The sequence below is a fragment of the Asterias amurensis genome, chromosome 6 (genome assembly GCF_032118995.1).
Source record: "Asterias amurensis chromosome 6, ASM3211899v1".
NCBI lineage: Eukaryota > Metazoa > Echinodermata > Asteroidea > Forcipulatida > Asteriidae > Asterias > Asterias amurensis.
In genome coordinates this window covers 14,412,727-14,436,577 of record NC_092653.1, presented here as the reverse complement: position 1 = coordinate 14,436,577, position 23,851 = coordinate 14,412,727, and the positions used below count along the sequence as shown (strand labels likewise).

General features: G+C 39.1%; 1 protein-coding gene across 1 annotated transcript; it reads left to right on the top strand.

Annotated features, from left to right (window-relative positions):
- Positions 1–507: 507 nt before the first annotated feature.
- On the top strand, positions 508–23,611 carry LOC139938235 (uncharacterized). The gene is made up of 10 exons (XM_071933644.1): positions 508–541; positions 8,875–9,123; positions 9,708–9,744; positions 10,864–10,922; positions 12,339–12,434; positions 13,463–13,573; positions 19,693–19,788; positions 20,835–20,968; positions 22,559–22,829; positions 23,349–23,611. Exons 1-10 carry the CDS (start codon positions 508–510, stop codon positions 23,609–23,611), a joined length of 1,350 nt encoding a protein of 449 aa, XP_071789745.1.
- The last annotated feature ends 240 nt before the right edge of the window (positions 23,612–23,851 follow it).

Sequence of the window (23,851 nt, the reverse complement as noted above, 5' to 3'; positions counted from 1 at the left end):
CTGCTGCTCCCTCATTATGGAACGACTTGCCGGATCATGTTAAACTTTCTAAATCAATAGCTTTGTTCAAAACTTCCCTCAAGCCTCATCTAATGAGGACTTCATAACTTTTCCCCGTTTATTGTGTCACTGCGCCATGAGCATATTTAGATGGATACCCGCGCATTGTAAATGCCCACTATTATTATTACTATTAACTAAATAAATAAACATAAATAATTATTTAACGATAAAATAAAATAACAAAATCACGAAAAATTTACTAAAAAGTGAGAAAAAATAGGTAAGTAAATTCTCAAAAATTTTGGTAAAGTGAGAATATGTCGCAAGGATTGTAGAGCATATTAAAAGTTGTTGCAATTGACATAAAGCTCAATTCGCCCGAAAATTTTGGCCAGGAATGTTGAAAAGGGGCTTAAGAAAACGCTACGAAGCCGAAAACACCCCACGTAGCACTAGTAAGGACTTACGCACTCGATTGAAGATACGAGTGCATGCTTCGTGAATATGACGCAACTCGCCAAGAACGAACTAGTAACAGGTAAGTGCCTACTAAGGCCTAAGAAGGCTTCATGAATAAGGCCCCTGATTTTTTAATCAATACTCACGAAAAATTCGTCATCAAAATTACATTAAAATGGTGAACAAGTGCATTGTAAACAAGTTAGAATACCATTTCCGTTAAAAACATTTCGCTCAGGTTTAAGGACTTCAGGCCTAAAGCCTTTTATAAGGCATCTGAAAGCAAGCAACCAGGGTCTTTTTCTTTCATTACTCTTTTGCAACTTCGACGACCAATTGAGCAAAAATGTTCACAGATTTGTTATTTTATAAATATATTGCATACAGCAAGTGAGAATACTGGTCTTTGACAATTACCAAAGGTGCCCAGTGCCTTTAAAACAAATCTAAATTGTACAGCAGCCGTTTCATGTGTTAGGCCTTTTGTGGTATGAAATGGTTTCTGCAGGAAATAGGCCTACTACTAGTTTTTACTGAGAAATAAGTGTTTATTTTTTAGTTGATTCTGAAACACGTTTCAGTTAGTTTTTTTACTTGTTATATTGCGAGCTTTGTTGGGAATTATTGTTATTAATTTGTGTGTGTGTGTGTTTTGAAGGTTAAAGACAGTGGACACTATTGGTAATTAATCAAAATCATTGTTATCATCAAAACTTACTTGGTAACGAGTAATGGGGAGAGGTTGATATTATAAAACATTGTGAGAAACGGCTCCCTCTAAAGTAACACAGTCTTCTAGAAAGAAGTAATTTTTCACGAATTTGTTTTCGAGACCTCAGAATTAGATTTTTAAGTCATGAAATCAAGCATCTGAAAGCACACTAATTCGTGTGACAAGGGTGGTCTTTTCTTTCACTTAATGAAAGAAAATATAGTAATACTATCTCGCAACAGGTTTGTTATTTTATGCATATGCTGAAATACACTAAGTGCGATAACCAAAGTGTCCAGTGTCTTTAAGTCTGTTTCCCTCAAAATTCATCAAAAATGTGTTGTTAAAGGGACACACCGGCTCACCGTTTACGCAATTTAAGGGTGTAGAATCATAAATAATGTTTTTATAGGTGGTTGCTGTAAAAAAAAATCATCAAAATGTCACGTATTTAGCGAAAAATTATTTAAAAAAAACAAAGCGGTAAAAGGCCAGCGTATACGTGTTTCCAGCCGTTGCAACTGTCAAATCTTCGTGACATTGTCGCTCAATGTTGTAAGTAGACTGGTGCTTTGTTTATCAATAGTTACCAACAGCGTAACTTATGCCTTTAATGCGAAAACACCGCGAGAGCGAGGAACCGCCTGCGCGCGCCAACACAGTACAGTAGTGAAATCTCAAAAACACAAGAACGAACGTCAGAAATTTTGAAATAAACGGCAACTCGGATGGAAAGGCAACTCAGGAATAACCGAACAACTCGAAAATAAAATAACTATTTTTTGTTTTTATTCATCCTCTAAAATAAACCAAAATGACAACCTATTGTTTTTTGTAGGTCGTTACGCCGCGTCAAATACTCACAGCCTACGGAATACTACTTTTTGAATTCATTAACTTATGACATTATAATGAAGATGAATGAACATCACACTAAAACTAATTGTTTTCTCCTTCATTGTCATGTTAAAAGTCAAATGCGAAGGGGGAAAGTAGTTATGGTTTGACAAAGCCTTTACAAATAATTGTTGTCGTCCTTCTTAAAAAGAAAATCACCAATAAAAGTACAGGTAACCGTTATCGAGAAACACTTATTGTTCCCTTATTGAACCTTAAAGTCACCTGGAAATAGAATTTGTTTTCTTTCAAACATAAGAGTATATGCCTACGAACAATAAAACAATTTTTTTTTTAGTAATTGTTTGTCACGATTTATATGTTTAAAAAATTTATAAAGTTGTTTGGGGGGCTGACTCCGCCTACCCCTTTTGTAACGTCAATCGAGGCAGACTTTGCCTGCAATGCGTATAGTAAACACACGTGCAAAGTACATGTACGTCCAAGTCGTGAGTTGGTACGTTTCAAAAAGTGTTTTTCTGAATTCAGCAGCAATACACCTGGTCGGCATTGCCGGAAAAAACAAAAAAAATTGTTTTGAAACGTACAAACTCACGACTTGGTCCGTACATGTGCGCAATTGTGTTTACTCTACGCATTACAGGCAAAGTCTGCCTCGATTGACGTCACGAACAGCGCCCTCTCGGGTCGGGGTCTACTCTTAAATTTGTAAATAACATAAGAACTGATTTTTTAAAACCTTAGTTAACTGTTTATTCAAATTCCACTCATCAAAACACATGTATTAGTGGCAAAAGCTTTATTTTGAAAAAATACCACTTCCAGGTGACTTTAAATAATTTTTTATTCATTGACAAAATTAACGGAACTGAAGATTTTAAATGTACGTAAACAATTAACAAGCCATGATATAGTTTCAAAATTAAACCACGACTCTTGTAACCCATTATTTTTTATTTTCTGCATAATGTAAGCCAGGGGACAGAAACGTCTGGTTATAACAACATTTGTTAATTTTTAACTATTTCTGTGACGTCACTCTATTGTTGAAGGTGTTGATTATAATCTACATTTTCGTTACGAATCTACATTTAAGTATAAGTCCAGTAGAAAACAGCTACAGTTGCAATAATGACCGGCCGAAGTTTGGACAAATGGAATAAAGTATTAGAGATGCCAATAAATACACAACTTGATACGTAAAACATGGACATGATCGAAAAAGCTGATTTCTGTTCGACCTGGGAGAACCTTCAATTAGAAACTCTACCTTAGAGTAAAACTTAAAACTTTACGCTGACAGTTACTTGTGTGTATCGATAGAAAACATCCAGAATCATAGTACCTAAAACGTCCATTTAGCTATATCTGTACCATGATAGTGCAGTAGGTCCAACTCGACTTTACATGTAATAGGTATATCGAAAATCGGGTTAAATATATCAAAATGACATACATGCGAATGACAAGTTACAGCAAAAAGTTACGTTCTACGGAACTCACCCAGATATTCTTCTGCACATCAGGTTGATGTATGTATCATCGGTTACAGTATTACTCCAACATAGCACCAAGACTCACTTCCGGAATCCCTCAGACAAACCATAACATCACTTTCTTCCAGTAGAAAATCAAAACACAGTTGTTCTTGCTTGCTTTCCAACATCTTGACAAAACTTGACCGGTGCCTTTAAATGTTTCTCTTTTTCAGTATAAAGTGCGCCTTATAAATGCTGTAGTTTATTATTATTATTATTATTATATTCAATTGTATTAGGAAAACGATTGTGGCTGAACTTTATAAACGAAGGAAAACCAAGAGTTAACAACGCTCTATGTGAGACCCTTCCCTGGTGGCAAGTGTAGGAACGACTTCTTTGCGAAACTCGCTGTAACGCTTGCATGGAATTATACAAATAAAGGAATGACCGGAGCAGGTCACTGGACATTCCAATAGGCTTTGTCTCTATAAAGCAGTCAATGACTTTGCGGAATGCGAAGGCGGTTGGTTACACTAATAATCTTTTTCCTTTGAATCGAGACTTTCATTCTTGCTCCACTAGACAAGCCAGTCTTATTCATGCTTTTTTGTGGTAGAACAGTTGATGTTACTTTCATTCATTCATTCATTCCTTCATTATTGGTTTTTTATAAAAAACAAACTCCCATGGCGACCGGAGGTCGAATTACAGGAAAATATACAGAGATTAAAAATAAGAAAAAATCACACTAATACACATTATTTAAGAAATAATTGATGAAGGAGAGACAAATATTTACAATGTATCAAACAAATTGTTCTAAAAGTTGCAAAAAACCCAACCTGGATAAAAAATATTGCTGGCACAGTCAAAGGGCGCATAAAAAGCTGCATTCTATTGCAATTCAGTTGTTAAAAAGGCGTGTGATGTGAGGGAGAGGGCTCTTTCTAGTGCGCTCTGATCGGCATTTAAACTGACCCAGAAGTCCGGAGTTCCTAAGTTGGTACTCACTATCATACCTCTGTTTCATCCAATTATCGCTTTATTCTTCCAGTCGTTTACAATTCTTTTCCTATTAAACTTAGACAAGGTTTTCTAAATGTTCCTCGGAAGCACTTGGTTAAAAAAGAGACTTTTATTTCATTAAGCATAACCGTTTCCTATGTACACATTTGACTGGTCATACTTTTAAATAACAAATAATTCTTCGAAGGAATGAAATAGCAATTCGGGGAAGACAGTTAAAATAATATTTTATCGTTCTGTGAAGGAGAAATGAATTTTGATATATCAAAGCCTTAGCCTTTATGGATATTTTGTTCATCCCGATTACAAATGAACGTCGTTAAAGTACAAGTACATTTGGTACTGGGCCAGTGCTTGCATTAAAAAGGCAAACCATAAGGGTATGATGATACATAATGTACTAGGCCAGAAAGGCAAACCATAATGGTATGATGATACATCATGTACTGGCACAGTGCCGGCCTGATAAAGGCAAACCATAATGGTATGATGATACATCATGTACTGGCCCAGTGCCGGCCTAAGAAAAGCACACCATAATGGTATGATGATACATCATGTACTGGCCCAGTGCCGGCCTGATAAAGGCAGACCAAAATGGTTTGATGATACATCATGTACTGGCCCAGTGCCGGCCTAATAAAAGCAAACCATAACGGTATGATGATACATCATGTACTGGCCCAGTGCCGGCCTAATAAAAGCAAACCATAACCGTATGATGATACATCATGTAGTGGCCCAGTGCCGGCCTGATAAAGGCAGACCTTAATGGTATGATGATACATCATGTAGTGGCCCAGTGCCGGCCTAATAAATCCACACCATAATGGTATGATGATACATCATGTACTGGCCCAGTGCCAGCCTGATAAAGGCAGACCAAAATGGTTTGATGATACATCATATACTGGCCCAGTGCCGGCCTAATAAAAGCAAACCATAACGGTATGATGATACATCATGTACTGGCCCAGTGCCGGCCTAATAAAAGCAAACCATAACCGTATGATGATACATCATGTAGTGGCCCAGTGCCGGCCTGATAAAGGCAGACCTTAATGGTATGATGATACATCATGTAGTGGCCCAGTGCCGGCCTAATAAAAGCACACCATAATGGTATGATGATACATCATGTACTGGCCCAGTGCCAGCCTGATGAAGGCAAACCTTAATGGTATGATGATACGTCATGTACTGGCCCAGTGCAGGCCTAATAAAAGCAAACCATAACCGTATGATGATACATCATGTACTGGCCCAGTGCCGGCCTGATAAAGGCACACCATAATGGTATGATGATACATCATGTACTGGTCCAGTGCCAGGCTGATAAAGGCAAACCATAATGGTATGATGATACATCAAGTACTGGTCCAGTGCCAGCCTGATAAAGGCAAACCATAACGGTATGATGATACATCATGTACTGGCCCAGTGCCGGCCTAATAAAAGCAAACCATAACCGTATGATGATACATCATTTAGTGGCCCAGTGCCGGCCTGATAAAGGCAGACCTTAATGGTATGATGATACATCATGTAGTGGCCCAGTGCCGGCCTAATAAATCCACACCATAATGGTATGATGATACATCATGTACTGGCCCAGTGCCAGCCTGATAAAGGCAGACCAAAATGGTTTGATGATACATCATATACTGGCCCAGTGCCGGCCTAATAAAAGCAAACCATAACGGTATGATGATACATCATGTACTGGCCCAGTGCCGGCCTAATAAAAGCAAACAATAACCGTATGATGATACATCATGTAGTGGCCCAGTGCCGGCCTGATAAAGGCAGACCTTAATGGTATGATGATACATCATGTAGTGGCCCAGTGCCGGCCTAATAAAAGCACACCATAATGGTATGATGATACATCATGTACTGGTCCAGTGCCAGGCTGATAAAGGCAAACCATAATGGTATGATGATACATCAAGTACTGGTCCAGTGCCAGCCTGATAAAGGCAAACCATAATGGTATGGTGATACATCATGTACTGGCCCAGTGCCGGCCTGATAAAAGCAAACCATAATGGTATGATGACACATCATGTACTGGTCCAGTGCCGGCCTGATGAAGGCAAACCATAATGGTTTGATGATACATCATGTACTGGCCCAGTGCCGGCCTGATAAAGGCAGACCATAACCGTATGATGATACATCATGTAGTGGCCCAGTGCCGGCCTGATAAAGGCAAACCATAATGGTACGATGATACATCATGTACTGGCCCAGTGCCGGCCTGATAAAGGCAAACCATAATGGTATGATGATACATCATGTACTGGCCCAGTGCCGGCCTGATAAAGGCAGACCATAATGGTATGATGATACATCATGTACTGGTCCAGTGCCGGCCTGATAAAGGCAGACCATAATGGTATGATGACACATCATGTACTGGTCCAGTGCCGGCCTGATGAAGGCAGACCATAATGATATGATGATACATCATGTACTGGCCCAGTGCCGGCCTGATAAAGGCAGACCATAATGGTATGATGATACATCACGTACTGGCCCAGTGCCGGCCTGATAAAGGCAAACTACTATGGTATGACGATACATCATGTACTGGCCCAGTGCCGGCCCGATAAAGGCAAACCAAAATGGTATGATGTTATGGGCCAGTGCCGGTCTGAAAAGGCAGACCATAATGCTATGATGAAACTTCATGTGCTTGGGCCAGTGCCGGCCTGGAAATGAAAATGATAGCAGAAAGCTTCCTTTAAAATATTACTTGCTGAGGTGCTTTTTTTTTTTTTAAATTGGTAAAAATAAGCCACGGAAATTATTTTAGCATGCAAAACGTATTTTCGTGAATTTGTTTCACTCACTTCTGAAAACCTAAAGCACCCCAGCAATTAATATTTTAAGATTAGCTTTCAACATTGTGTTCTGTGCTACACAAAGGACCCATATCCTGCAACGGAGATTAACCTGGGTGCAGTTATGTGTTTTTTTTTAATCCAAAAACAAATTGATCGAACGATTACATTTTGAAAACTTACAATTTAATGTGTAAAACTTAAATAACATCGATAAACTTAAACTAAATTAAGAAATCCTGCTCCAAATCCTACTACTTTGGGCGATCAAGTGGCTACTTTTAGCCACCGATACAGCCCAGCAAAAAAAAAAAAGCGACACACTGTATGCGATAAATTTGGAAACTCACTTAGCTTGTGTTTGTAGACAAATCTAACGTAACATCAAAATAAAACTAAACCAATAGTCAACATTGGTACGCTTTGTTCCACGATGGCGATCCCATATAGATCATAAATAATTTCACTTTCACAGTTGACTTGTAAAACGTTATTGCCGATGAAATTGTTTATTCATCATCATTGTAGTGTCAAACAATACAGACTCATAGCATTTAATCAGTATGAGCATTTAATGCGTAAACGCATACAAAAGCTCTTTTGTTAATCGTTATAAATATTATATAATCACCATACAATTTCCCAATAGCCGTGAACGAGAGGCATACATTGTTCCCTAGTGACTTATCAATTATAAACCTGAAGTTAGAAAGAAACATGACGCCTATTGATGTCAACAATGAATAGATGTTGTTAATTCAAGGATAAATTATTCGTCAGTCTTGATGTCAAAATTGTGGGCGGGGTCTCTGGCCAAAAACCATCAAGACGTCGTCCGTTTTTACCAAGTTGTTTTTGTGATAACTTAATGTGTATTGTGGACATTAAAGGCACTGGACCTGAATATTGTCAAAAACCAGTGTTTTCACAAAGTTTTGTTTTTCTTCAAACATTTGTATTATGTGTGAGAGAGGTGCCACTCAACAATTAACAGCTCACGGAAAGGGCCTTAAAAAGAGCATTTTCAAAAATCGCAGCAAAAGAATCCTATCAAACACTGTTCACTGTTACCTTTGAGGTATTTTAAACACCTATACCTAAACGGAATGTTTGCAACGAAAACCGCTGGATAAGGGCAACGAAATGATTTTTTTTTTACACAATTAAAATATATTTATAATCATATGACTCGATTTCCATATTCATTGAAAAGATTTTAAGTGAAATTCAGCAAAGTTCACGACTTGATATTTTCGTTCAAGCAGGTCTTTAATTCGGCGCGGTGCAGTGGCCATTGACCCGGTCGTCGCCCAAGAAGGGAAACCCGGGTCAAAATGTTATTCCCTCATTAGTCTCGCGATGCCATGTATAGATTGTTGAACCAAGCGTAGCCAGCCGCAATCTATCCCTACCGTTGATCAAAACACTGCAACTTTTCTTTTACTTTGGATAATCTTATTTGAAACATTTTATTTCTTTTAATTTAAAGTGTCCTTGATGAGGTTCGCAACAGTTACAGCATTTAGTTGCAGCTTCGGGAGGGAACCGGACCCTAAGAAGAACGGCATTATACGGTGGGTCATGCCGTTAAATCACCGCCTTCGATGCCAGTGTACCAGCATCTACCCTGGGGGCATGAACACGTATACACCCGAGAGAGCGTTTGATCCGTTTTACACCGATCACCCTCTATTCACAGACCTCGATTGTGAAATATTCAACTACTTCGATTGTGAAAGTGAGTAGCCTAAAGACAGTGGACACTGGTAATTGTCAAAGATCAGTCTTCTCACTTAGTGAATCTCAACATATGCATAAAATAACAAACCTGTGAAAATTTCAGCTCAATAGGTCGTCGAAGTTGCGAGATAATAATGAAAGAAAAAAACAACCTTGTCACATGAAGTTGTGTGCTTTCAGATGCTTGATTTCGAGACCTCAAATTCTAAATCTGAGGTCTCGAAATCAAATTCGTGAGAAATTACTCATAACCAAGTAAGGTTTTATGCTAATCAGTATTTTGAGTGATTACCAATAGTGTTCACTGCCTTTAATGAAGATATTAAACCACTTACTCTTTTTTTTATCCCGATGGATAACTATTTAGAAATAGTCTTGTTTGGTCAATACTGTTTGTTTTTGCACCATTTGACTTTGTATTTGCGCATATTTTGATTTACGGTACAGGGCGAAATGTATCATTTTCACTTTATATCTGCCATTATTGGGAAGTCTACTCTACAAAACTTGTCCTAATCTTACTTCTTCATAAAGTGATTGTCATTATCAATCATTGTGATTACACGGACTTCTTATTCTCAGATTGCTCACTGACTAACTGTGAAAACGGAGGTACATTCATAAGGCCCATTCACACGAGCGCTGCAAACGAGGGTCCCGTGCGATTTCATAACATCGATGTTATGAAATCGCAAATCCACGTCGTGTGAATGCTATGTATGTTACGAAATTACCTGGGTCCCGTGTTGTTCATAACACAGATCGAGACCTCCTCCAAGAAATCGCATCGATGTTATAATCATGGGGAGCCATCGTCTGAACCGAATGCCTGCGATCGTAACGAGGGACCGCTGCGTTACCACGTGCAGAACTATGGAGGAAGAAATGGGCGAACTATAGCATGCATATACTTGTACATGTACATACACGTGATATATATCTGCTCAACGCTGGACAACGATCGTTTGGCTGGTGGGTTTTGTGGCCGGATGTTAGACCAGTCCAAACCTTGAAGCAAAAACATCGTTCAATCGGGAGCAGAATACGTCTTTTGGCAAAGCTTTTCGATGTTTTAATTCACCATTTGTTATGTCTCATCAATAATTCCATATTTAAAAAACATTTTCATTCAACAATGTAGCATTTTTAACGTCAAAAACTCTATTTGAATCGTGAAATTTTGTGTTTTTCTTCGACTCGAACATGACTCGACGTTGCTGGATCGCTGCAAAGCTCAAACCTTGAAGCAAAAACATCGTTCATTCGGAAGCAGAATACGTCATTTGGCCAAGCTTTTCGATGTTTTAAATCATTATTTGGTATGTGTCATCAATATCAATAATTTCATATCTATAAAGCATTTCCATTCAACAATGTAGCATTTTTAACGTCCAAAAAGCTATTTGAAGCGTGGAATTTTGTGTTTTTCTTTTTTTTAGCTTCGAAAACGTAACCCCCTTCTCGCCGGCCGCCGGGATGAGAGTTACGTTATCGCAAATGTTTTTAAAATATTCTACATTTTATGTGACTTAAAATGAAATTGATTTCAATGAAATTGATTTATTTTATTCCTTTTAACTGTAAGGTTTTTCGCCTACCCAAACGAGGGACGTATGTTTACATGTGTGTGTGCGTGTGTCGTGTGAATGCTCGCTAAAAAATCGCACGCGGTAAAGGTGACAGACGGCTGGCGCCCTTAACCAGGGACCCTCGTTTGCAGCGCTCGTGTGAATGGGCCTATAGACGATCCCTGCCATTGCTCCTGTGCCCCAAAATGGACCGGCAAAACATGTACTGGTAAGTGCAACTAAGCCAAAGCAACTAAGTCATTGCAACTTAGCCAAAGCAATGTACATATACATGTATATGCAAACCTGGATTTGAGATATTCTGCTTAGAGAAGCAAACACAATGACTGAACGGGCACTAGTTCCGATGGACTTCACATTAATTTGTTTCCCACCTAACATCTCAGAGCGAAAACAATGGACCGATCCGACCTGTCAATCAACTGTGCGCGTTCACCCATTTGACCAATCACAGCAATGATTGTGGTCGGACAAACTCGGTCATGCGTGCGCGTATATTTGGCACACGCGGCAGAATCGTGCAGAATGTCATTGGGAGTGCTCATACACGTGTCTTGCTCACGTGCGCGGTGGGCGGAGCTTAGTGGAAAGCCGGAACGGTCCATTGCCCAAAGTGTGAACGGCAATGCATTTGAACCACCGCCAAACGTCACTTAAAGAAACACGTTGCCTTGGACCGGTCGAGTTGGTCTTTGATAAGCGTTTGAAACAGTTTGTTATGTAGATAGATAATTTAAAAGTAGAATATAATGATCCACACAAATGTACCTCGAAAATGCACGGTTTTCCCTTAAAGGATTTGGGTACTTTTTAGGTACTTTTTGAGAAATTTTACTTGGTTTGGTTTGGCTAAAACAATTGACTCTGAGAAACCATGACTCGTATCTCAGTTTTTCAGCATGAGTCGTTTGTTAACTGTAGCGTCATTACTACCCGGAGTGACACACTAAAGACCCACTCACTGTTGCCCTTATTGTTAAATGAATCCCATGTCAGTCAATGTTATCAACGTCAATAGAAACTTGACTGCTAATCCATGAATTAAAGGCAGTGGACACTATCGGTAATTGTCAAAGACTAGCCTTCACAGTTGGTATATCTCAACATATGCATATAACAAACCTGTGAAAATTTGAGCTCAATCGGTCATCAAACTTGCGACATAATAATGAAAGAAAAAAACACCCTTGTCACACGAAGTTGTGTGCGTTTAAATGGTTGATTTCGAGACCTCAAGTGCTAAACTTGAGGTCTCGAAATCAAATTCGTGGAAGATTACTTCTTTCTCGAAAACTATGGCACTTCAGAGGGAGCCGTTTCTAACAATGTTTTATACCGTCAACCTCTCTCCATTACTCGTGCTCAAGAAAGGTTTTATGCTAATAATTATTTTGAGTAATTACCAATAGTGTCCACTGCCTTTAAATGTGTCTAAAATTATCATAAATTTCGTAAAAATAATAAGTTTCGTGAAAAAGCAGTACTCCACCAGACACTACATCAGAAACAACAAGTTTGCTGGTTTTCGTTACTCATAAACACACAATTTCTGCAGTAGTCCAGTCTCCAGACGGCTTTTATTTATATTAGCCATTATTTACCCTGAAGAGAAAATTGTTTCCAGAGTGTGCATTGACTGGCTGTGAGAATGGCGGTACGCTCGATGCAGCAACCTGCAAGTGTACATGCCCGAAACAATGGATGAGAAATGACTGTGCTGGTATTAAGTAGAAAGTCATGATTCATGGTCCTTAAAGGCCGAGTTATAGTCGGTCGCGCGATGGTCCGGCGATGGAAATCTTGACGCGCGATCATAAAAAGACACAGTTTTTAGGCCTCAGTCTTAGGATTGCGCGCAAGATTTCCATCGCGCGACCGACTGTAAACAGGTGTGGCGGTTTCAACTTTCCGCCGTGTTCAGTTTTCCGAATGACCAAATACGGTAACATTACGTCATGCGATGCCTGCGCACAGCAAGCAAAATTGGTCAATTTTTAGTGCTATATTGAGTCATCCGCGTTAATCTCCAGTAGCTGTCATGGCGGCGTCCACGAGTACAACGAGCGGCGAACGCGTGGATCGTATGAGAGAATTTGGTGTGGCACAAGCAGTGTGACCTGCTTAAAGTTGTACGCATGAATACGTGTAAAGATGGGGCAAGAGGATGTGACTAAACAGAAAAGAATCGTAATAATAAACAATTTGGGGTCACTGAGAGAACTACAGTACTCGCCAGGGTACTCGCGGTGGTATTTTTGTCTGGCTACGTCACCCGGAAAACTGAACACGCCGGAAAGCTTAAACCGTTCGAACAACGTGGTGAAATGTCCGGCTACGTAACCCGGAAAACCGAACACGGCGGAAGACTGAAACCGCCACACCGGGTTAGAAGGAACACGTTGCCTTGGATCGGGCGATTTGGTATTTGAAAAGCGTTTGAAACCGTTTGTTATGAAATGCATATGGTGAGATTGATAATTCAAAAGTAGAATATAATGATCCACACAAACATGCCTCGAAATTGCACGGTTTTCCTTTCACTTTGCGAACTAACACGGTCGGCCATCATGGAGTCCAAACCTTATTGACTCCACAAAATGGCCGACGGTGTAGCTTTCACGACATAAAAGGAAAATCGTGCAATTTCGAGGCATGTTTTGTGTGGATCATTATATTCTACGTGTACCGTAATGTTAATTTATTAACAAGTTACGTTCGAGAGATAGTTTTGTTTGTAAATTAATACAGAGTGTGCATTGAGGACGGATAAGGATTGTGCGCATGGCGGCTCGCTCAGTGACACCACATCGGCCTGCAAGTGCACTTGCACAGGGAATTGGTCAGGAAACACCTGTACTGGTGAGTATGATCTTCATCGCTTTTGGTGAGAAACATTGAGATGCTGACCATTTAGAGACATTTTTTACTTAATGGTTTGGTTTGGATTTTGTTCACAACAAACGTTTGAATAAACGTTTGTGTTGATTCTCCAACCATAACCCTTTAACTCCTCAGAGTGACACACCAACGACCCACTTCAATTGATGAAATTGTGAAGGGAGTCCTATTGCAATGCTCCCTTTTCACAGCCGATAGAAACTTTACTGATAGTCCACCATGCAATGTGTCAAAACTGTCATCTCTTTTGTAAACAAAACTCAAAATAACAAGGAATTAATGCAGCAGCCCCTTGGCTGCTGCACAGTCTCTGATGGTTTATAAAGCCACGAAACAAACTAAAGTAGGACAATCTAAATGTTCAATCAATTTCACCATCTATGCTTTAAGAGGATACTTTCTGCCTCACTGCAGAATCTGAACTGTTAAAACTGACATCATATGTATTGCCATTTAGATATCAAAAAGGAATACAAATGTAGTCCTACGCCATAATTTAAACACCATAACAAAGAACTTGAATCCCCACCGAACGACAATTGAAATAATCCACAATGAAATGTTTAAAATCTAACCATCTCTTTGAATAATTATCGGGGATTGTCATTTATTTATATTAACTTCTTGCAGCCTAGGCTCCAGGCAATTTATGTTAACACAATTTTTTAATTTTATTCACAATTTAAGCTCGAGAGATAATTTTGTTTGTATATTAAAGGAACGTTACATAATTGGTAAGAAACAAAAATCGTAACACGGTCTAATGATGATGATAGTTGAAAACATCCCTTGAAATGTTTCTGAAATGTCATATTTGATGAGAAATAAATAATCTAACTTCGCGTTTGGAGTTTATCGATCAGTGAGCGTCTTATTCATTTTTATTTTGGCATCGATGCAATGCAAAATTTGTAATCGGGTTTTCACTATTCTCTCATGACCCAGATGGCCGATCGATCTCAAACTTCTACAGGTTTGTCAGTTTATGTATATGATGGATTACATAAAGTGCTTACACTGCCAGGAACTGTTTTGTTAGCAAAAACCAATTCTGTAACGTTACTTTAATACAGAGTGTGCATTGGTTACCGGAGATTGTGTGAATGGCGGCTCGCTCAGTGACACATCTGCCTGCAAGTGTACTTGCACAGAGAAATGGAAGGGAAACACCTGTGCTGGTGAGTATGATCTTAATGTTTACATGTATGGACATAAATTGGTAAAACCTCCAATATTAATGATCATAATAACCGTTGATGAGAAGCAACGAGCTGCTGGCCATTTTGAGAAGTTTTACTTGGTTTGGTTTGGCTAATTATTCACCCAAAACAATTGAATCTGATAAACCATGAATGCATGACTCGTATCTTTGAATATTGAACTGTTGTCATAACTCCTCAGAGTGACACACATAAGACCCATTCACACTAGCCCTAACTAGCCCTAACTATCCCACACCTCTTGCTTGTTCTGTATTCTGGTTGGCTGAAACACGGTCGCGTGGGATGAACTAATATACTTATATTGACTGGAAACGAGGTTACTAGTATACGTCTATTCCCACGAGGGGACTTTGAGTGACCAGAAGCACGACCTATTTCCCGAGGCCGAAGGCCGAGGGAAATAGGTCGCTCTTCTGGTCACTCACAAGCCCTATAGGGGGAATAGACGTACACTATAGTCACCGAATTATGCCAGTCAATATGTGTTTTATAACACAGCTCGGTCTTAAATGTGAGATAAGAACAGAAATCTGGAAAAAAAGGGTTTCAGCCTACCAGAATACAAAACAAGCAAGAGGTGTGTTATAACACACCTCTTGCTTGTTCTGTTATAACACACCTCTTGCTTGTTCTTGCTTGTTCTGTAAACGTGACAGGTTTTGGTTGCTTTCTTAAATCCTATCACACATAACTCCCTAAAGTTACTCACCCACACTGCAAAAACTGGGGTGCTTAATTGACTTTCCTGGTATCTATATGTGACAACACCAACACGGTGTTATTTATCCCCGTTACTCTATCGTTGGTAAAATTAACACCGTGTCAGTGTTGCCACATATAGATCAAGAGAATCAATTGAGCACCCAGTTTTGGCAGTGCAAGGCCTACTTACAATATTGTCGAAATTGTGGAGGGAATCCCATTGCAATGCCGATAAAAATTTTATTGATGTTTCACCATGCAAAATATTAACATGAGACATTTATTTCCAGAGTGTGCATTGACTGAGTGTAAGAACGGCGGGACGTTCGATGCAACAACCTGCATGTGCACATGCCCGAAACAGTGGATGGGAATTATCTGTGCAGGTGAGTAGGATGTCTCTTATTATTTTACAGTTTAATAGATTGAGTTCCTTATTCCAAATTGGTGCATATTAAAATATTATCTGTTTCATCCTGATTGCGCAAGAAGAAAATACAAATAAATCTTCAAAATAATTTTAACCGTTTGTACCCGATGAGAGTACTTCTGCCCCACTGCAAAAACCGGGGTGTTAAATTTTACAGTTTGGGTGTTTCATAGAAAGAAACAAAAGAATTAAAGGTACACCTTAGGGTGTTCAGACAACACAAATTTCTATAGAACAGGTTGTTCGACGTGATAAGAGCATGGTTTTGTGCACTCGCTCCAACTGGTGGGGTTGCACCGAGATAAACATATAATTTGACATATGACATTTTCGAAACCACGGCTCAGGTTTGCTCAGGCTTCGTCTACCCTCTTGTGTTATTTATTATTATCGGTTTGTTAAAAATCAATGGCAGCCAAAGGCTGAATTGCGTCTAAAATTACAGAGCCTAAGAAAACATATATACTATTTTGAAATTACAGAAACAAATTCTTCCAGTCTCATATTTTCACTCAAACCGTCGTCTGCTGAAGTTGTCAAACAAACACTACAATCTGTACTGATTCACCGGTATTTATGTCCATGATGTTGCGTACAAAAGTCCCAAAATGATTTTTAAAAATCCACAAAAACGAGCAACATTAACGAAGAGAAATAAAAATGCGTTTGCAGCCAGCAAGGGGCGCCCTCAGCCAGCAAGGGGCCCTGTGAATCCCTTATGCAATGGTGAAGTGTCTTGCTTAAGGACACAAGTGTCATGGCTGGGGATTCGAACCCACACTCTGCTGATCAGAAACACCAGAATTGGAATTCGGTGCTCTTAATCCGCGCTCGGCTACGACACTTCCACGATAGAAACTTAAAGTCACCTGGAAGTGGTATTTTTTTCAAAATAAAGCTTTTGTCACCAAGATATGTGTTTTGATGAGTGGAATATGAATAAACAGTTAACTAAGGTTCTCATTTTATTTACAAATTTAAGAGTAGACCCCGACCCGAGAGGGCGCTGTTAGTGACGTCAATCGAGGCGCGATACTATCGATACTTGAAGAGAAAATGTGTAGTCTGGCCCCGTACACTACGTCTGGGTACCTGATCGGTATGATGCCTACGTAAAGAACTACGATCACGGAGCAGACTGCACGCACTGTATGGCTGCTGTGCAAGCGGACGGTCCACAAGGATTACCCTGCACGGTGAATCGCAAGCTAAAAACATGCCCTCAAAGTTCAAACTTACCCGAATTATTCACGTTTGGCATATGCTCCTCTAGGTTCGTCACGTCTTTCAGGTACCTTCTTTGACTTCCCACTCTGGAAAAGTTGTTGGGATGGCGTCATGTTTTAGAATAACCTTTCTCTTCATGTCAAAATGTGTGGTGTATACCGGATTCAGCACGACGGCTCGAAGTGTTCGCTGCACTGCGCTGAAAAAGACGTCGGACCGGACCACTATTGCTCGTGTGAGTCTGACTTTCGCGGCCCACAACCGCCCATACTTTGGATCTACAGGAAACACAATCCATGCAACCTGACCCCATCTTTAGTTGTTTTGCTGCATCCAGCAGCAATACACCTGGTCTGCATTGCCGAAAAAACGCAAAAAAACTTTTTTTTCGAAACGTACAAACTCACGACTTGGACCGTACATGTACTTTGCACGTGTTTACTCTACGCATTGTAGGCAAAGTCTGCCTCGATTAACGTCACAAAAGGGGTAGGCGGAGTCAGCCCCCAAACAACCTTTTTAAACATATAAATCGTGACAAACAACTACAATTTTTTTAAATATATTTTTCATAAGCATATACTCTTATGTTTGAAATATATATATATATATCCAGGTGACTTTAACTTATATTCCACCATGCAATGTGTCAAAGCTGTCATCTCTTGTGTAAACAAAACTCAAAATAACAAGGAATTTATGCAGCAGCCAAGCCTCTAGATGGTTTATAAAGCCACGAAATAAACTAACCAATATTAACATTTTAAGAGACGATTTTGTTTCAGAGTGTGCATTGACTGGCTGTGACAATGGCGGTACGTTCTTTGACACAGACTGCGCGTGCGCATGCCAGAAGCCGCGGAATGGAAATACCTGTACTGATGATGAGTAAAATGGCGTTCCTCATCTTCATCTTTTCCAAGATCGCGTTCCTCATATCAATTTTTTGCATTTCAAAATAATACTTGTTGCGTCCTTAGCGCTCAAAAGGAAAATCTAAATGTTCAATCAATTTCACCATCTATGCTTTAAGAGGATACTTTCTGCCTCAATGCAGAATCTGAACTGTTAAAATTGACACCATATGTATTGCCATTTAGATATCAAAAAGGAATACAAATGTAGTCCTACGCCATAATTTAAACACCATAACACACATTTATGCAGCAAGAGTTTTATTTATGTTATTTAAGCAACCTACGATATTAATTTTGATTCTGTCGTCGGTATCTTTTTGAGACAACACCCATGATGTCAATTACATCTACCCCAGTTTTTGCAGTGTATTCTTAAGTGACCATCATGCAGTAACACTGGTATTTCCCCCTGACAACTGCCATCGCGGCAAAGAAAGATCAGCAACAGAAACTGTTGTACAAAACTGTCGGCCGTGAAAACCGGCGTTTATGTTCACCGTCGTCTTTCGCTTGAGAAGGGGAAGGGGTTTACATAATTTTTGTTAATTCTAAAACCTATGACATGATAAAACTTAGTTTCGATTGTTAATGGTGGATACATATTTAATAATCAAATATCACAGACAACATAAACTTTATCGGTATTTCACCACGAAATCTGTAAAATCTTTTGATCGCCTTTGTTTACAAAACATATTTAATCTTCGGTGATTGTCGTTACTGACATGAACTTACTGCAGCCAACTTGGGCTTTAGACAATTTGCAGTAACCAGAAAAGCAAGAAATGTCATTTTCTTACATCTTACGTTTGAGGGATACGTTTTATTGTTTTTAAAATGATTACAGAGTGTGCATTGAATGCTGACGTTTGTGCGAATGGCGGCCAACTCAACGAAACAGCCTGCATGTGTACTTGCAATGAGAAATGGACGGGAAACACATGTGCTGGTGAGTATGATCTTGACCACTTACATGTAGGGTGTATAATAGGTATACTATACTCGGAGTTTTTTTAGCTTAACAACTTTTAGTGAAAAGCACTGCAGCTGTTGCTTGTTTTGAAAAGAATATTGGATTGTTGTCCCAAAAGCATTTGAATCTGAGAAACGATGCATGCATTTTCCAATTATCTGAGGGTTGGTGTCCGTTTGCAAATTCAACGGCCAGAGGTGCGGTTGGTACCCGCTGTCCTCACAATGGATTAAAAGTTCTTCTGAACCCTCCCCCCCAAAAAAAAAAAAAAAAAAAAAAGTGACAATGTTGAGGCTGCTTTCTCCAACCCTGCCCCATAACTCCTCCCCAGAGTGACACGGCCCCTAACAACTGCCGAAATTGTGGAGGGAATCCTATGGCAATGCTCGCCATTTCACCGCATATAGAAGCATTACTGATATTCTACCACACAATGTGTGACTGTCAAACAATTATCTCCTTTGTAAATTTGTTAGAAAAGGCATTACAAGACATTACAGCGAAACTAAGTTTGTTGATTGTTTTTTCACGGACTAATTGCAGCAGTCCAGTCTCTAGATAGCATAAGCCACGAAACAACTATTAACATTAAGATAATTTTGTTTTAGACTGTGCATTGACTGGCTGTGAGAATGGCGGTTCGCTCGATACAGCAAACTGCACGTGCTCATGCCTAACACAGTGGATGGGAATTACCTGTGGTGGTGAGTAGAATGTCTCTAATTATTTTACATTTTTATAGAAAGACTTCCTTCTTCCAAATTGGTGCATATTAAAACAGTATCATCCTTGTTTTAACCTTATTGCTCAAGAAGAAAATAGAAATAAATCTTCCAAATAATTTTAACCGTTTCTACCCGATGAGAGTACTTCTGCCCCACTGCAAAAACCGGGGTGTTAAAGTTTTACAGTTTGGGTGTTTCATGGATACACAAAAAGGAATCAAAGGTACACCTTAGGGTGTTCTTACAACCCACAGTTCTACCGAACAGGTTGTTCGACGTGATAAGAGCATGGTTTTGAGCACGCGCTCCAACTGGTGGGGTTGCACCGAGATAAACATAGAATTTGACATATGCCGTTTTCGACAGCTCAGGTTTGCGGACTTCGGCTTCTTATGTGTGAAGCCACTATAAGGACAGCACACGCTTTATAAATATCCGGCAGCCAAAGCTGTTGTTTCGTAAAAGTCAATATTTTTTTTACTGAGCCTGCGGAGTTAAAACAAAAACTTCATTATGATGCCGAAAGCGATCTAAGAGCCAACCCGCTTTAGGCCCGGTCACACAGGCCTCGATAACGAGAACGAAAAAGAGAACGATAAAAATGCACGCCCTTGATTGGTTGAATGAGCGTTGGCGTTTTCTGCGTGGAGCATTTCAACCATCGATGGCGTGCATTTTTATCGTTCTCGTTTTCATTCTCTTCATCGGGGCCTGTGTGACCAGCCGTCGATTTCACAAAACGCTAAGATTAATCTTTTCTCGAGTTAGGACGAGTAAGTCGTCCTACCTTAGGAATAATCTTAAGGTCTGCATGCTACAGTGCAGGGTTGGGACTCGTCCTATGTCTGAAGATTAATCCTAAGTTAGGAAGAGTTTTGTGAAATCGACGGCGGGCCTTTAGCGTCGTTATCGTTATCGTTTTCGTAATCGCTACAGTGTGATACAGCCTTTATGGATGTGTTAATCCACGGATGTTGCTCATGATATTTAATGTTTTCCTTCTTAATGTTTAAATTTAATTCTAGAGACCAGACACTACGACTGCCAAGACTACTACGATGATGGTGAAAAGGGGAACCGTGTCTACACTATTTACACATCGAAGTATCCACAAGGCCTCGAGGTACGCTGCGACCTGACCAACTGGCCAGGATCAATTGTAAGTTCCTCCTCCATCAACATTTATATTCCAGTTGCTGAGAGTTGTCATGTTCAATATGTCAAAGAATGTGGTCTCTTATAAGAATTTGAATTCAACTCATATTAAAACGTCAAATAAATTGTAAAAAAAAACAACTGCGTTAAATTCGTTATATTTGTGAACATCTTTACGTCAACACGTCAACATGTGGGCGGGCCAAATGTCAATACCTGATAACATTTGAGTCCGCCAGCATCAAATCCGCACCAAATTAAAGCGATTATCAATTCATGAATACTCTCTTCACAGAGCCTCCCATTGTTTAATTTGCCACAAATTTAAAAAAACAATCGGTAGGTTGATCAATACAAAATGTACAAGCTGATATAGACTTTTTGGCGTATCCATTGTCCTTTTAAAGTATCCATGTGAATACAACGTTAACAAATTAACACATTGCACAGTGGTTTAAAATCCTATGTGACCCCGACATCGACAAGTTTCTGTACAATAATCGGTCAAAATACCTTTATAATCGGTCAAAATACCTTAATAATATCTCAAACATGTCTCAATGTCATCTTTAGGTAGATGAAACGTGGTTATCCATTAAAATAATCCTCAATTTATCGATCCGTGTCGCGATTCACGAATTATTGTGACAATTTTTATGATGTGGTTTTGAAGCAAACAGAGGGCGCTGTATCTTCTGTGTGTAATGTTAATGTACACGATGTTTTTGGTTAAAAACAGCATTCTGAAAACTTAGTTTTTGGGAGTGAAGGCGATCTTGCGGGATTTCGGCGCTATTTTATTTTCAAAGCTAAGTAGTCACTCTATCATTTTATGGAAACAAATACAAAACATATGTTGGCCGTTGGTGGCCGATTGGGAAAATATCAAACGTTTTTATTTTATTTTTATTTTTTCCTTAATTTTGCGATGTAAACAAATGCTTTTTTGAAAATTCTCATTTTCAGGAGTAAAAAGTCATTTTCGCTACTTTACCGTGAATTTCTAGCCATAACGAATGGTTACTTTACTAATCTATTACATATTTTTAGCATTTCGTCCAGGCCCTTAATGGCGTATTTTAAAGATGTGTGGCGGTATTTTTTTTTTATAGGTAGCATTTTTTGACATTTTAGTCGAAGATTTTAAAGCATTTTTGCCGTATCATCAAAACTTCGGTCCGTATTAAATTTTCTACAGTGCGAAAGGTCACTTGAACAGGTAATTTAAAAACAATATTTGTTTTCTCAAACAATTTGTATATGCCTACCCAGGTATTTTTTTTTTAACATAAGGGTTTGTGATTTTTGCTGAAAATAAACGTATGTCACAATATACGAACTACAATTCCTTAAAAAACCTGGGTAATAAATTTCAAAATTAGTTCTTCTTGTTCAAGTCACCAAAGATATGTAGTTATCTCAGAAAACAAAATCGGATCTGATGTCTGGGTCTTAAACCACTGTGCATTGTGGACCTATAATACGGTTACACAAGATTTTTTTGTTTTTAAAAATGGTGTTTATCACCACAATAATACCTTGGTAAATATTGTTAATTAAGTTTGTTGGTGTTTCTGTATTCTTGATTTTGAAGGTCATCCAGAGGCGTGTAAGTGGTGACTTGAACTTCACCCGCGGATGGGATGAGTACAAGATGGGCTTTGGTAACTCAAACAGGGGGAGCTTTTGGCTGGGAAATGAGAGGGTCCGCCAGTTAACTGATGATCAAGACACCAAGTGGGAGATTCAAGTCAAGGTTTTGGATTCCGGAAAGACTCATCAGTGGAGTGATATAATTGGTAATTTTCGCCTCTCGGGTGAAAACTACACTCTTCATGTTGACGGTTCAGTGGACTGCGGAAACGGTAAGCATAATCTTCCTAATTCAATCACCAGACTCGTATTTTATGTTTATTCTGTGGACGCTGACCCTATCGAGATCCCGACACAATGCTCCTTATAAACATGAATTATAGGCAGAACCCACCACCATTTCCATAATCATTTTTGTTTAAACATTACTTTTAAATATGAACAAAACTTTTCAAAAAATTGTTCCCAACCATCAATTCAACTAAAACATGTGCAAATAAAAATGTGTCAATTAGGTTGTATGATTTTGTCTGCAAATGGCTTAGCAGGATCTTTCTCATTCAATCACTTTGCCCGTAGACTTGTTCTTAATTTGAGGAATTTGTATACTTGTTTCACGGACGCTTGTTGATTGAGATCCCGCCACAACACACCCTCTTGATTACAAAAGCAATTAACCCTCCAAACTTTCAATTTTAATTTTTTCCGTAGTTGTACATTTTTTCATCAGCAAAACCTGTATTATTGTCAGTAAAATTTGCAAACCAACGTGTTGCATTTTTGTTACTCAGGTGGTGTATTTTCTTCTGCAAATGGCAAGCCATTCTCAACATACGACAGAGACAACGATGGCGACAGTGAGAGGAACTGCGCCCGAGAGTCGAATGGAGGCTGGTGGTTTGATGGTTGTGATGATGGAGAGATTAATCTTAATGCTGAGTATACAAATGATGGCTTTTTAAACATAACCTGTTTCCCAAATCAGATTGACAGAACCAGGCTTGAAACCAGGCTTAAAATCAAACGTATGTTAGGAGAAACATTCACACCCTAAAGCAAACCCCAAATTGCCATAGATTCCTGATTTTAAACTTGATATTCCATGCGCTTTTCTGTTTAGAGCAAACCCATCGGAAATATAGAATGCTCAGTTCCAACAAAAGCCAACAGTCGCATCGGAATCAAAACAGCACTGTGAAGTATTCTTAGACTTCTATCAATGTATTGTAATTGTTTGCATGATCGAAAACGAATCCGGTAGGTAACAGACGCGTCTGGATTTGTAGAAACAAAA